We start from the raw sequence: 13,872 nt of genomic DNA, 5'->3' as shown, positions 1-13,872 counted from the left end.
CCCTTTTTCCTTTTCTTTCCCCAAAGACTGCTGGCTTATCCTCGGTAAGCCCTCTGCTGTGGTCTATGGCTTTTTATTCCTATGTGATTGCTTTTCCTAACTCATGTAGGGCGAAAAGCCATGGGCTACGCAGGGGAGGGACTCCACCTTCCAGGCACCTCTGCAAACCACACGGACTCCTGATCCCTTTTTAATCACCCATATTTATTTGGTAACAAATAACGAGTGAAAGGGGGCATTGAAGCCTTGCGGGGCCTTAGAGGTTTAGCAAGACGGATGGGGCAGGGGGCGGCGAGCGGAGGGGCAGACAAAAGGGGCCGGGGATGGCGGGGGGCACGGCCTTTCAGGCGCCGTCGTCCCCATTCAGGGGGCTGAAAGGGCGCTCCGCGGCGCTGCGGAGGGAGCAGCCTTTCTTTGCAGCGAGCTTTTCTCACGCGGTTCAAAGCGTCCCCACCTGCAGCCCCCCAGAACAAAAGTGGCAGGCGGGGACCCCAGGGGCATTTCCAAAGGGGCGCCCGGGGAAGCGGCGCGGGCACGGCCGCCAGGTGATGGCAGAAGCCCATTTTCTGCTTTTGTCTGCTGTCCCTCACCGGGGGGATGGCGGGTGGCTGAGAAAAGCCCCCACACCTCCACCCCATCCTCCCAGCACGCCCTGCCCTGGTGCGGGGATGCTGCAGAGCCAGGGGGTCACGGAGAGCCTGGTTTGTGCCATGCAGGATCCATCCCTGCCACCCCCCAGGATATCAGAGGGGAAAGGGTGCCAGGGAGCATGAGAAAAAGGCAGAACTTGGTAAATTTTTAAATTTGCACTTTCTAAATCCACATGGGCAGCACCTCCGAGCACAGCACGCGGTGGAGCCATGCAGGATGGGTGTGGGTACGGGTGCTGGATGGGGTGGGAGAGGAGGGCGATGTACCACCGACCCCACCACCTCCAACAGCACCCGAATAACGGCAGGGGGTCACAAAGCACCTCACCGCACAGGAAGCCAGGGATTTTTGTTCTTTTTTTTTCTTTTTCTTTTTTTTTTTTTTTTTTCTCTCACTTCCTGAGCTTTGAGTCATTAGGTGTCAGGCTTTCAAGTTTAGTTCACCAGCCTGGAATGCATCTTTAAAAATAATAGTCATTGAAAAAAATGAAAGCTGAGATTCAGCTGTAATCCCATGACTCAAGGAGGTGTGGAAGGAAGAAAATCATGAAATCCCATGAGTTTCAACAATGAAAGCATGAGAGCTGGCAAGGCTGTGGCACATAAATCATCAAAACTAAACACCATCAGTCAAAATGAAAGGAATTAAGCCAATCTCACCAGGCTGTTTTAATTATTTTTTAATGAGGATTTGCTCATTCAGAAAATTCACCAATCACAATGGCTGCCCCGAGCCATTCATGCCAAGCAGGGCCAGATCCTGCATCGGCCACGCATGGCTTGGCCCTGGTGCGAGTCCAGGCTGGGAAGACAGGGGTGAGGGCGTCGCTCCGATAATTAATTGGCAAGAAGAGGAGAATACTGCAAAAGAACCAAAACCCCATGGAAGGTCCCGTTTCGCCACCAACCCAAAATGTTGTGCTGGGAAAGTGATGAGAAAATCCTTTCCAGGCAGTGCTGGTGCCTTCGCAGGTGCCATGGTCCCTGTGCTGGAGGCTTCGTTTCGTGGATATGGAGCCTGCACTCCACAATCGGGGCTGCTGGTGTTAGGTTTAGGTTAAGCTTCGGTTGCTTTCAACTGTCGAGGAGCCAGGGAAGAACCTGAGCCTGCCTTGGAGCAGCCGCGGCTCCCATTAATATTTTGGTGGCTGTTGCGCAAAGCCGCTCAGAACGGGATTATTGGCAGCCTGTCTGCGGAGCGCCAGCTGGAAACGCTGCCCCCGAGACCTGCTCTCACTACCCTTTATGCTATTGATTTTTCTTTTAGCAAGGCAGGCGTTAAGAAGGAAAGAAACGCAGAGAGCACGAGCGGCTCTGTACCGCGCCGGTGTTTGGTGAGGGCTGGATCCGAGGGCAGCCTGGGTGGGAAGCAGCTGTGGGCACGTTTCTCACGGCGCCTGGTGGTCAGCAGCCGGGGCCGGTGACTTTCTGCCAGGTCTCTTTCTTTCTCGCCCTTGTCTGGGCAGATCCAGCTCTCCCTGGCAGTGCACAAAGGCTTAAGCAGCACGATTTGGCTCCTGCTTTTCCATCTGTTTGATCCTCAGAGGGACATCTGACCGGGCTTACAAGAGGCGAGGGGGGGAGGCGTGCATGGGACAAGCGTTTCTGTGCAAACTCTGCTGTGCAAAAGGCCTTGGCAGGGACCCCTGGACAGGATCCATCGTGGAGAGGAGATGCTGCCAGCATCAGGTGAGCTCCGGGCTCGGCTGTGCCCAGCTCCCTGGGGCAGCTCCCGGCACCTTTCCATCCCCACAGCCTCAGCTACCCACATCCCAGGGCACAACACGGGGACCAGGGCTGCTGGCAGCTGCTCACCCCATTTGAGTTCTCAGTGCTCCCATTTGGCTCTGTGAACATCCCTGCTCAGAGCCTCCCTTTGCCCGGGGGAAGCCTGCAAAGACAAACCCCAGAGAGTACGAGGCAGCAAAGCAAAACCCCTCTGCTCTTGTGTTATAAAACATTCACAGCGTGGAATAGAACAGGAGGCCAGGTTGGCGTTTTCAAAGTGTCTTAGAGGACTTCAGCACACACCTGTTTTCACAAAGGCAGGGACCAAAATCCCATCCCTGGTCCAGAGGAGAGAGCTGGACGAGCGGCTGCAGGGGTGCTCCTGGGCAGCTCCAGCTCCCGTGCCCAGCCAGAGCCCTTCTGCACCTTCCTGAGCTCCCAGGAGCAGGACAAGTCACTAATTACAGATAATAACTGCCATTTAGGAGACAGGCATCCACCGTCCCCGGCTTCCTCTGGGTGTGGAGCTGCCGTACCCCCGAGCTGGCGATGGGCGAGGTTGGGGCTTGTTCTGCGCTGCCCTGCAGGGAGGAAAAATCGCAGCCGCGTGCCTCAACACACAGCCCTGTGCTGCAGCCTCGGCCCCGGCCGTCCCTCCTCGCCCCCAGCATGGCACCAGCCGTAATTTTGGCTCTGGGCACGTGGGAGCCACCCGGCTCGTGCCCAGCTCAGTGCGTAACGCTGCGCTGGGAAAGCCGCCGCAGCTTCTTGCTGGGTCACCCAGCCCCGAGGATGCCAGTCCCGAGAGATAACCAGGGGAAAGAGTGCCAATTATGAACGTTTTAATTACAGACAGGTGATAACGAAGTGAAAAGCTGTTGCTGTTTTATTTTTATTTTTTTTTTAATCAGAGCTGTGACAGCTCCCAGCCCTGATGGGGCTCCGTGGGATGCCAGCACCTCGCTGGCCGCCCCCAGCACACATGGGGCTGGGCACCGGGGATCCCAAGGGAGCAGAGGGGGATGCTCAGTGGGGACTGGGGCAGGTTTGAAGCCCAGCCCTAGTGCAGGCTGCCAGGAACGGGACCAGGACACTCCTGAACAAGCCACAGCCCACATCTCCGGCGGGCAGAGCCATGGCACGTCCATGCAGGCTGCTGTCGGAGCGGGCACGCACGGGTCTGCGCGTCATGCAAGGACTCGTCGGGGCTTGGGGTATTGTCACCAGGCATTCTTCCGCTCCTTGCATCACCATCCAACCCATGCTCCAAAACAGGAGTCCCAGAAAGTGGCTTTTTTGGGGTAGAAACACAGATGGAGAAGCAAGCGCTGGTGTATCTCCATGGGGGTGTCGGGATGTGCTGGCACCCCGGCTCTCTTCTCCTCGCAGTTCTGGAAATCGTGGGGTAAATAGCTGAAAGCAAAGTGCAGCTGGGAGGAAGGAGGTGTGCCCGTCCTCCTGCAGGACTTGGGTTTTCAGAGCTCATTTCCTCGAGTGCTGATCCCACACAAAATTCAGGTCACTTGGCTGCTCCCGCACGGCTGTTGAGAAAACCTGCCCCCAGTTAGCTGGCGCAGAGCTCGGGGAGCTTTGCCTGGACGATTCAGGAACGAGACAAAACGAGATAAATCTGTGACTTGCTGGGAATTATTTATTCAGCTCTGCTCTTGGTGGGGAATTATGGATGTGCTGGTGGTGCCACCGAGCACCTTCCTCCTCCCGGCTGCTTGGAAATGGGTTATTTAGTAACTGGTGAGGCCACCGGTGCTGAGTCAGCCCACAGCTAATGAACACCCTGGCTGCCCATTTGAAATTTATTGCACCTATTAATTACAACCATTAGCTGCAGCCAGTGAAATTTTTATAATGAGGACCCTTGCGACTTTGCCTTCCTAGCAGCAAATTAACTGTGTGGGGGGAAGAATCAATGGGATCAGCATACTTTACAGAAGCGATGTTTTAATTAGCGATTCTCTGCAAACATGCCAAGCAACAGCCTCTCCGTTCATTATCTCTCCTTAAAGGGATGGTGCTTCTTTTCAGGTTAGCTTTAGCCCGGTCTCGTCGTCTCCTCTGTTGCTGGCTTTCTAATGCACTGCTGCTCGTTACAGACGCTGCTTTGAAGTTGGCTTTGTCTTAGGTTTGGCTGTAAGCAGCGCTGCGTTCGAGGTTTGCAGGGAAAAAAAAAAAAAAAAAGAAAAGAAAAAAAAAAAAAGCAGCCCTAGGAAATAATGGCTTGGAAAGCTCAGCTGAAATACAGACAAATTGGGCAAATCCTGATGCTGCGAGGGTCAGGAAGGGTTTGAGTCCCTTCGTGTGATGGGTGCTGCGTGGGGAGGGCTCCCATGCTCAGGAAAGGGGCGCAGGGAGCAGCTGCCCTGCGTGGTGCTGCGGTGCCTCGAAGGGATGGATGCTCCTGGAGCATGGCTCTGCCACCCGGGGCACTCCTCTGAGCATCTGCACAGCAGCTTTTAGAAGTCCAGGCTTGAGATTCCCCCCCAACCATCCATCGTTTCTTGGCTGTAGAGGTGGACAGACTAGCTGTCATGAAAGGCAAAGGGAATAAAATTTCTGGGAACTTTTCTACGTTTCGTTACAAACGGTTTAATTGCATTCAGTTCCTGCGAAAAAATAAAAGGGGCCGATTTCCATTGCAAATGATCCCATTTCCCAGGAAAAACCGACATGCTGGCGGCAAAAGGCAGCTTTGAAATTCAGGGCTTAAAATGCAAAACTTAATGTTTTTTTTTTTCAACCAAGTAGCTAAAAGTTAATTCGACTGTATTTCTCAGGAGGGGAAAATATAAAAAAAAAAAAAAAAAAGCAAAGCTGGGGCAGAGGAAACTAAGAAAATCAGCCAAAACGTGGGCTTCTGATCCTGTGCGTGCCTTCCCCGTGCCCGTGGCCACTGGGGCCACCCAGCAGCCACCACCCTGAGCCCGTCCCCACCGCGATGTGCTGAGCCCAGGGCAGCGTGTCGGGCTCTCGAGGGGAGGAATTGGGGCTGGGCGAGAGGGAGAGAAGATTTCCCACCTCGCCTGCGCTGCTGAGAGTTGCCTGGATGCGAGGCAGAACCCAGGGAAACGGGTAATTGCCGGGCTAAGGAATTGGCTCTGTCCAGCTGGTTCGGAAAGACATTTTTTAGGGTCCAGGGAAAGTGACATTATTAAAGTGAGCATGCTGATTCCAGACAGCTCCCAATTCATCACTGTGACAGTGACAAACATGGCCTGGGGTTATGCAGTTGACTAAAGAGAATTCTCTAGCTTTACATTTTTAATGTTCCTCGCATTTTCCCTGCTGCAGCCGAGTTTTATCCAAAGGATCTTCTCCCTTGAATAGAAAGGGCAGCATGGGTCTGTGAAGCATGCCCAGCCCTTGCAAATCAAGCAGGGCTTCTGTCATCGCTGCCCAAGCCAGTTCATTTATTTTTTAATTATTCCTTGCTCCTTCAGGATCCTTTTTCTACCTTTTCAAGAAGAACAGGAGCGCCAGCCTCAGCTGGGCTGCCTCTATTCTCCGGGGCTCATTCATCATTGTCCGCTGCCTGAATGGGAGGCAGAGGGTCAGCCTGAAAAGCCTCGCCGTTACAAGCTCCTCTAAATATATCAATAGCTCCCTACTGGACACGGGGGTCCTGCCAGCCCGACCGCCCAGGATTTTGGTGTTTTTTTTTTTTTTTTTTTTTGTGTCTGCAGCGTGGGGACGGATGGGCACGGGGAGACGTGGAGGGCACGGGGCTGCAGGGACGGGCACGGGGGGACCGGGTATGGCTCAACCCAGCCTTCTTGGGGGGTCTGCCACAGGCGTTTTCCCCCGATGAATAAAGTGCTGGGCAGGGTGGGATGCTGTGGTGGGGAGCTCTGCATGAGCCTGGGGGTGTGCAGTGCCGGATCCAGACACTGTGCCCACCCAGGGACTGGTCCCTGAGGCTTCCCCCTCCCTGCAGGCAGAGGGGTTTTGCTCTGCTCCCACTGGAGCTCTCTGCAGAGCCGGGAGGGCGCAGCAGCCCCTCGCAGCCCCTCTGCCCCAGCCGCTCCCTCCCAAATCCCATTCTCAGGCTCCCAACAAAAAGCAACAGCACAAAGAGAGGCGCGGGGACCTGCCGCTACGCTGGGAAGCCATTCAGAACGGGAGACTCATTAAAGAGCCTGTTGTCGTGATTTGTGAGCTCCAGAGGTAGCCTGATTGAATTTGGGAGCTGCTGGGCAGGTACCCAGATGGCTGGGGAGGGGGGCAGAGAATTAAACCTCTCGCTGCTGCCCTTGGCTTTGTGCTGCAGCTGGGCCCCTCGGAGGGGGGAAGGCAGGGAGGTGGCGGACATCCCCCCTGCATGACGGGAAGGGCTCACGGGCCCCACCTGGTTTGTTTTTTTCCCCCACAATTGGTTTTCTCCCCACTGTCTGTGCTGGGGTTTGAATCACTCCAACCTGCAGAGAGGTTAGGGTGAGGGTGGTGGGACTGGGGGGCTGCACAGTGCCCCCCTCCCCACTGTCCAGGGTTTCTCTCTGCTCGCTGCCCTCAGTGCCTGTGGCTCTCTGGGTCTCATGCCCCAGATTTCCACCTGGTGCTTCGATAGCCTGAGCGCTGCCCGTTGCGCCCATTTCACAGACAGGTAAACTGAGGCCCTGAGCTATTCCCTCTCGGTGCTGCTGGGGAATAAACGCTGAATTAGGGCTCTGCAGAGAGCCCACGTGCTGGCGGTGCTGGGGTCTCTCTGCTCCCATGGGGCTGGAGGGCGATGCGGTGAGGATGTTTCCCACTGGTGCTGGGCACAGCTTGCCAGCAAAATTAGGGCTGGTAACCTGCAAACCATGCTACCATTTAAAACGGGGAGAAAACGAAGGTTTCACTTTCAGATGGTATTTCTGCCAGTATCTGTTGTTTATTTTAAAAAAGCAGCCTTTCGTTTGCATAATTACATTCTGCAGCTGCTGGGCCGTAATGCGGGCTGTGCTTTGGGGCATTATTTTATCCTTTTGGAAACGGACACAACGCCAGCGGACGCTGCTCTCAGCTGAGCTGCCGGGGCCCACAAATCCCCTTCGGGCCCCACAAGCTGTCCCCACGTCTGTCCCCATTGTCCCCTTGAGCAGAGAGGGGATGGAATTGGCTCGAGCCTGGTTCCAGTCGGGTGATTTTGGGGGATCTGTCCCATTTGTGCATCCCCTGCAGGGCACCTGTGGGAGCTGCCCTGATCTCTCCACCTCTCCCTGTCCCCGTCCAGGTCTCCTGGGGTGTCCCCACACCTCTCCTGCTCCGGGGGATGCCCCAGTTCACCTTCGCCTGCTTCTGCGGGCTCCATGGCTTCTGCAAGATGAAGAGGAAGAAGGAGGAGTCCAGCGCGGAGCAGGAGACGGCGGTGTGAGGAGCAGACAGGCCTCGGGACACCGGAGCTGCTGGGGGGGGGACATTTTGTGCCCCCTTTCCTCTCTCCTCACCAGGGACCGCAGGTGGGAAGGGGCAGGGGGCTGGCGGGGGGCTGGGGGCTGTGCCCGAGGAGATGCTCAGCACGGGTGGCTTTGCTCCTCAGGGTGGGCAGAGGGAGAGAAATCATCTTCTCCAACACCCTTTGCCTGCAGCCCGGCTCCTTTTCTCTCCCCACAGACCTGCCCGGCCAGGAGAGAGCCGAAGCAGAGGAATGGCCGCACGGAGAGGCACAAGCAGGAGTTGTGGACATTACCTGGGCGCTGCACCCATCCCGCACGGACCCCCCCGAGCCCTCAGCACCCCAACGGCCGCTGTCGGATGCCACCTGGGTCCCAATGGGGCAGAGGATTCCCCCCTGAGCCCGCTGCCAAGGCACACAGACAGACCCCAAGGGGGGTTCAGCAGCCAGGGCCAGGCCTTGCCCCTCCTGGGGCCGTAGTGTTGGGAGGCCGGCCCGAGGTGGTAAGCAGTCTCACTGCTGCAGAACCTAAAAACGAGCTGTACTTTTAATTTTATTTATTTATTTATTTATTTTTAAGCAACTCTTGAGAAAAATGCCTGGGACTGCAAGAAGCCGTTCTCCACGCTTTGGCTGTGCCTGGCCCCGCGGCTGCAGCACACTGAAGCATTTTGGGGACACCAAACGCACCAACCGGCTTGGACACAGCTCCCGTGGGACCGGGGCGGAGGGGACACGGTGGTGACACCCACCCTGAGCGATGTGGCTCAGCGGGGGATTGATCTGGGTTGGCAAAAGGGCCAGCAGCACCCAGCTTGAGGCACTGGAGTCGTGCTCCAGGGACATTTCCAGCACAAACCTGTCCTGCAGAGCAGAAACCCTTAAACTCTTCCTGCTGGTGTTTCTCTTCTCTGTCTGGAGACCCCCCCAGCCAGGGGCTAAAAGCAATGCCTGCAGCTGCCAGGCAGGGGATGCTCGCCCCGAGGGCTGGTCCTGCTCCTGCCACCTTCACCCTGTGCTTTGTTGCTGTCCCCAAGGTCCCCAGGGTCCCCTTCTCTCCTCTCCCCTGTCTGTGCGTCCTTCCTACCTAGAGTTGAAGCCATACAGGAGCTCCCTGCATGCTGTGCCTTCCAGGAGGCGTCTCACAGATGTCCCTGCTCAGAGACCCCCCCAGCCAGCCCCCAAGGACTGTCAGAGCCCCCACGGATTTGGGGATGTTGCTGGGGTCTTGGTGCTGCGATGCCGGGACAGGCTGCAGCCTGCCTCCCTGGCCCTAAACGCACCCAAAATTCGAGATCTCATTTCAGGAGCAGGCAGCTACCGTGGCCCCGGTGCTCTCATTTCCAAGACGTGCCGAAAACCAGGAGGGACAGCCCGTAGGAAAGGGTAAATCCGGGGAGGGCAAGCCCCCGGCATGGGGGTGCATGGATTTGAGCAGCCTGACACCCCCACAAAGCCCCCCGTGGTCCCAGCGGGGGATGAGCAGGCTCGCAGAGCAAATCCTCCCCCCGTGATTAACCAGCCTGACCTTTCCAGGGCTCACCCGGTGCTCTCAGAGCAGATTTGCCCTTAACAAACAGAGCTGTAGCTGCCAGTGACAGCTCCCCTTTGGAGCTCTGTTGGCTCAGCCAACACCCAGAGCCAACAGGACCATTCTTTTATTTTCCTTATCCAAAGGATTGAGCACAAAATGCCGGCCAGGAGCACCGATAACACGAGGAGCTTTAAATCCTCCCTGCTGGGTGCCTGCTGTCGGGGCTGCGGTGGGACACAGCTGATGGATGTGGGACACAGGGGTGGCGGGGAGCGGGCACGGGGCACGGGCAGCGCATGGTCCCCATGCACCATCCCCAAGGTCGGGGGGCTCGGGGCACTTTTCTTCTCCCCTCTTCCAGCCCAGGAGATGTGAGCTGGGGGAACGCAGTGGTGCAGCCCCAGGGCAGCGTTCCCAGCTGGGGATTTCCTTGCTGAGCTCCTGGTTTCGGCAGGAGAGGAGGTGTGCAGGGTATCTGCCATGCGATGGCCAGCCGGGATGGCTGGCCCTGTCATTTGTCACCATCGAGCTCAGCAGATTTCAGCCCGGCGTGCACGGATCGGTGGAAAATGCCGCGGTTAGTGCAGGCTGTAATGTCTCCTCTGGGGCCTCTGAGGCTGCATCAGCCTTTTACTTAGGCAGCGCACGAGGAACAGCTTTGCCAAGGCCCCGAGGGAAGCCGAAGCCTCTCAGATTAATGCCTATGCACCCACGTTTTGGCTTGGCTGAAGGTGCCTTGCTCCTGGGGGGACACATGCAGGGTCCCCATAATGAGGGTGTGAGCAGGGTTGACCCGTGTCGGTGCAGCAGGGATGTTCTGGCAGCCGGCGTGTGCTCCAGGGAGCCCATCAGAAGCAGAGCTTTGGGAGAAATCTTGGGCAGCTTCTCTCTGCCAAGTTTTGCAGAGGCTAAAATACTGCTGTGGGGTTGGGGGGGGTGGCCCAGTTCCTTACGGTGTAACCTTCGGTGCTAAACCTCTGCTTGCAGACCCATCAAGGTCTGGCAGGTGAAGATCTGCAGCCCAGAACCGTGCTGAGATCTTGTGTCGGGCTGGGTGCTCGGCTTTGCACCGAGAGCAGCCCTGCAAGGGAGCCTTGTGTGTGTCGGGGGGGGTGCGTCAGGGCTTGGGGGTGTCCCCTGGGTGCTAAGGGACGAGCTGGGAGCTCTGTTGGAAGAGCTGTGCTCACTCTGCACCTGCTCAGGCTGTCCCTGCATCTCCAGCATTCCCGTTTCCAGCAAAAAGGTCCTGAGACAGGCATGGAACAAATGCAGGATGTAGATGGAAGACAGGCAGCCACTCACCCACACCCATTCCGGGTGCATTCGGAGACCCGAGGAATTAACCAGGTGCAGCACGAATGCTAAAACACCCCAGCTGCATTTATTTTTAAGGAGAGGCTCTCCACCTCCCTGGATGGATGGAGCTCTCAGAGCAGCAATATGCTTTCCACCGTGGCTCTGAGCAAAATGCTTTGCTCCTGGCTTGACCTCTATTGTGTTCATAAACGGCTCGTGGTGCTTTTTGATCCCCCCCCCCGTCATAATGACTTGACCTCGGGCTTTATGGTGAAGGTCCTTTCAGCCGCGCGCTGTTTCCCACCAGGCTCAGCCCCTCGCTTTTCTGCAGCGAACCTGCCAAGAGCTGCGCCCTGCGCCGCTGCTCGCCCCTCGCTGCTGTCAGCTTCCACTTGACAAATTTGAAGTGGGCAAAAAGCAAAGTTGTTTTTTTTTTTTTTTTTTTTTCGTTTTTTTTTTTTTTTTTTTCTTCTCCTCTTCCCAATGGCAGCATTTTGGCAGGGCAGCATATGCTCCTGAGATTGCGAAGGCTGGGAATTCGACAGCTCTTGTCAAAGAAAAACACTCTCTCCCCGTCTCTTTCTGTCTCCCCCACATTTGCACAACCCTGGGCATTTTCAGACGCTGGGATTTTGCTTCTTGTTCAGGATTTCCTCTTGCTCTCCCAAGTGACAGACATGCTGCCTTTGGCTCATCCACCCGGCTTTCGCTTCTCCACTCCAGAAGCGACTGCATATGAGTGAGACTGTAATAGCTAAATCTTACCAGCACCAATGGCAATGAGCTGCAAGCTGGAGTTGTCCCTCCAGTGGTTTCCAAGAGCTTTTCCGAGGCTTCTCCACCCTCCAGAGAGGAAGGAAGGCGCAGGGACCCTCAGGGAGCCTGACACTGCCCTTGCCAAATCGTCTCGGGTGCTGAGCAGCTCGGGGCTGCCCTCGGGGCAAGGGGTGCAGAAGCGCAAGGGCTGCAAATTGTCCTCTCCGTTACACTCTGCACACCGCTGGGCTCTCTGCAAATCCCCTGGCACGACACGAGCCTCATCCGTGCCACGGCTTCCCAGGCTTTACGGAGGGAGCCTCCACCACCATCGCTCCTCAGGAAGGGGAGAGCGGTGCTCCTGAAAAATGCATTTATTCCCACTAGCAATAATCCTTCCTTAATCCTATTACACCAGGGAAAGCATCCAGGGGCAGGGTGCAGGAGGGGGGCTGCCCTGGCAGGTTGCCCATTGCCCGTGGTGCCTGGGGCTTTGGGGACGGACGGGACACGGCTTGGCCCCTTCCAGCACGCCCTGAGCTTCCCCTCCAGTGCCAAAGGGCCGGGAGAAATCTGTCAGCAGGCAGGGACAACCACGCACCAGCCCTGGGGATGGAGCCCGTAGCATCGTCTGCAACGAGCAGCCGCCCGCGCTAAGGACTGGGAGTCGGGAGTGTGGGGAAAAATCAGTTTTAATGATCAACATAACCACAGCATTGCCTCAGGCTCCCTTCCGAGTGCGTCCCCTCTGTAAATATTGGCTCACTTCAGTACAGATGTGTGTTTGCACAACAGGAGCAGGGTAGGGGATTGAGCACCAGCAGCTGGTTCGGATGCAGAGAGGTTTGGGCAGCGAGCTGGAAGGGTGCACGTGCACCTGGCAGGAGGTGAGCTGAGGAAAAAGCGGCAGCCCGAGCTCCTCTGCCATGTTCTTAAAGGTTTTGCTGGGGACAGGGAAACAGCAGGGAGAAAACCCAGGCCAGGGTGCAGGTTGGGGACACCACACCGGGGTTCGTGAATGCATTTTTATACAGATTTGCAGAGTCAAAAAATAAATAAATAAGCGTGTTGACCACACAGGTGAGGCACTCGTGGGCTCAAACCGCTGCGAATTAATCCCTGCTCAGAAGTTCATTGCGTGTGTAAAGATACAGGCCAAACCCACCTGCGCTTTATGCCGGCATAAATCCAACAAACCAACCTGTACAGTGATGTGAGGTGGCTACAAAAATATTAATTGTAAGGAGATGAGCTTGGACGGGACCCCAACACCCCCAGACTTCTCCCCAGCGCAGCTCAGACCCGTCCCCAGAACAAAACCCTGCAGAAGGAGGCACCGACAGGCGTGCAGCAGGCCCTGAGGACGCCCTGGCTCAACAAAGCGCTGCCCGTTTGGAGGTGTTTGCCTTGGGATCGGGCTAGATCCAGCCAATTTGCCTAATTCCCCCCTAATAAGCCCGTATTGATCACTGCAGTTCCCAGGCAGACGCAAGGCACAGAACTCTCTCTGCAGCGGCTCCGCAGCGGTGTCTGAAGAGGATCAAAGCATTCACCCTCCTTTATTGTCCTTCCCTTTCATCCCGCTGCCTGGATTTCATCACGAAGGGACCTACCCAGACTTGTTCCTCAGGAGTCTCCCAGCCCCAGTAGCCATAGAAACCGGCTATTTTTAGGCTGTTTTCATGATGCCAGTAAATGACTTTTCTCTACTTCGGAGAGACAGCAGACCAGGTCAGCCTTGTGTGCTGTCGCACGGTAAATGATCATCTCTGGAAAGCCATGCAAGAAGATAAACGTGGCATTTGCAAACGAGCGCACGTATCCACGCACAGAGCGGCTCTGTCCCCGTCGTATTTCCTACGCCAAATGATTTCGGACAGTTTTTGGAGTATGGGTTTTACAGACGTTTGGAGATCGGGGGTTTTGCTACACGACAAGCTTTGCCCTTCCCTGAGCTGGTTTCAATACAAATACAATTCCCTTCCCTCCTCGGTAGTACAAATTGACATCCTTTTGAAATTCGACCGCTGCCGTGGGGCACCTGGGATGGGCAAACCTCGGGGATGGGGACGGGGACACGGGTGGGGACTGCCCCATCGGGACTGCCCCATCGGTGCTCACCGGGTGGCCTGGAGCTGCAAACAAACACACCCAGCCCCATGGCCTCTGCTGTAGCGTGCCCAGTTTGCAAGATTGTGCTGTAAATTATAGATGATCTGCACGTCACGGCTGTGGTTTGCTCTGAAAGACTGGCCTGCTGATCTGATCCCATCCACCCCGTTCTGTTCAGTTCTATCCTATCCTAATCTAGTCTGCTTCTATTCTATCCTCATCTAGTCTACTTCTATCCTATCCTAATCTATCCTATCCTTCTCTTCTCTTCTCTTCTCTTCTCTTCTCTTCTCTTCTCTTCTCTTCTCTTCTCTTCTCTTCTCTTCTCTTCTCTTCTCTTCTCTTCTCTTCTCTTCTCTTCTCTTCTCTTCTCTTCTCTTCTCTTCTCTTCTCTTCTCTTCTCTTTT

The 13,872-nt window shown here is 55.9% G+C and overlaps 1 protein-coding gene across 8 annotated transcripts in view; it reads left to right on the top strand.

The window, feature by feature from the left end:
* Positions 1 to 13,579, top strand: part of BLACAT1 (BLACAT1 overlapping LEMD1 locus) — a 30,616-nt gene extending 17,037 nt beyond the window's left edge. For 7 of the 8 annotated variants that reach the window (XM_084497905.1, XM_084497903.1, XM_084497908.1 and 4 more), the window contains exons 2-3: positions 7,606 to 7,831; positions 7,986 to 13,579. In XM_084497905.1, coding sequence (XP_084354031.1) covers positions 7,645 to 7,746 — 102 coding nt within the window. In that variant the 5' untranslated portion in view covers positions 7,606 to 7,644 and the 3' untranslated portion in view covers positions 7,747 to 7,831; positions 7,986 to 13,579. Of the gene's footprint in view, positions 1 to 6,023; positions 6,043 to 7,605; positions 7,832 to 7,985 lie in introns of those variants that run through there. The other variant, XM_084497910.1, reaches the window with a different exon arrangement.
* Positions 13,580 to 13,872: the final 293 nt, after the last annotated feature.

This window comes from Aythya ferina (genome assembly GCF_964211825.1).
Source record: "Aythya ferina genome assembly, chromosome: 25".
NCBI lineage: Eukaryota > Metazoa > Chordata > Aves > Anseriformes > Anatidae > Aythya > Aythya ferina.
The sequence above is the reverse complement of the archived record's forward strand: the minus strand, read 5'-3'. Positions and strand labels throughout refer to the sequence as shown.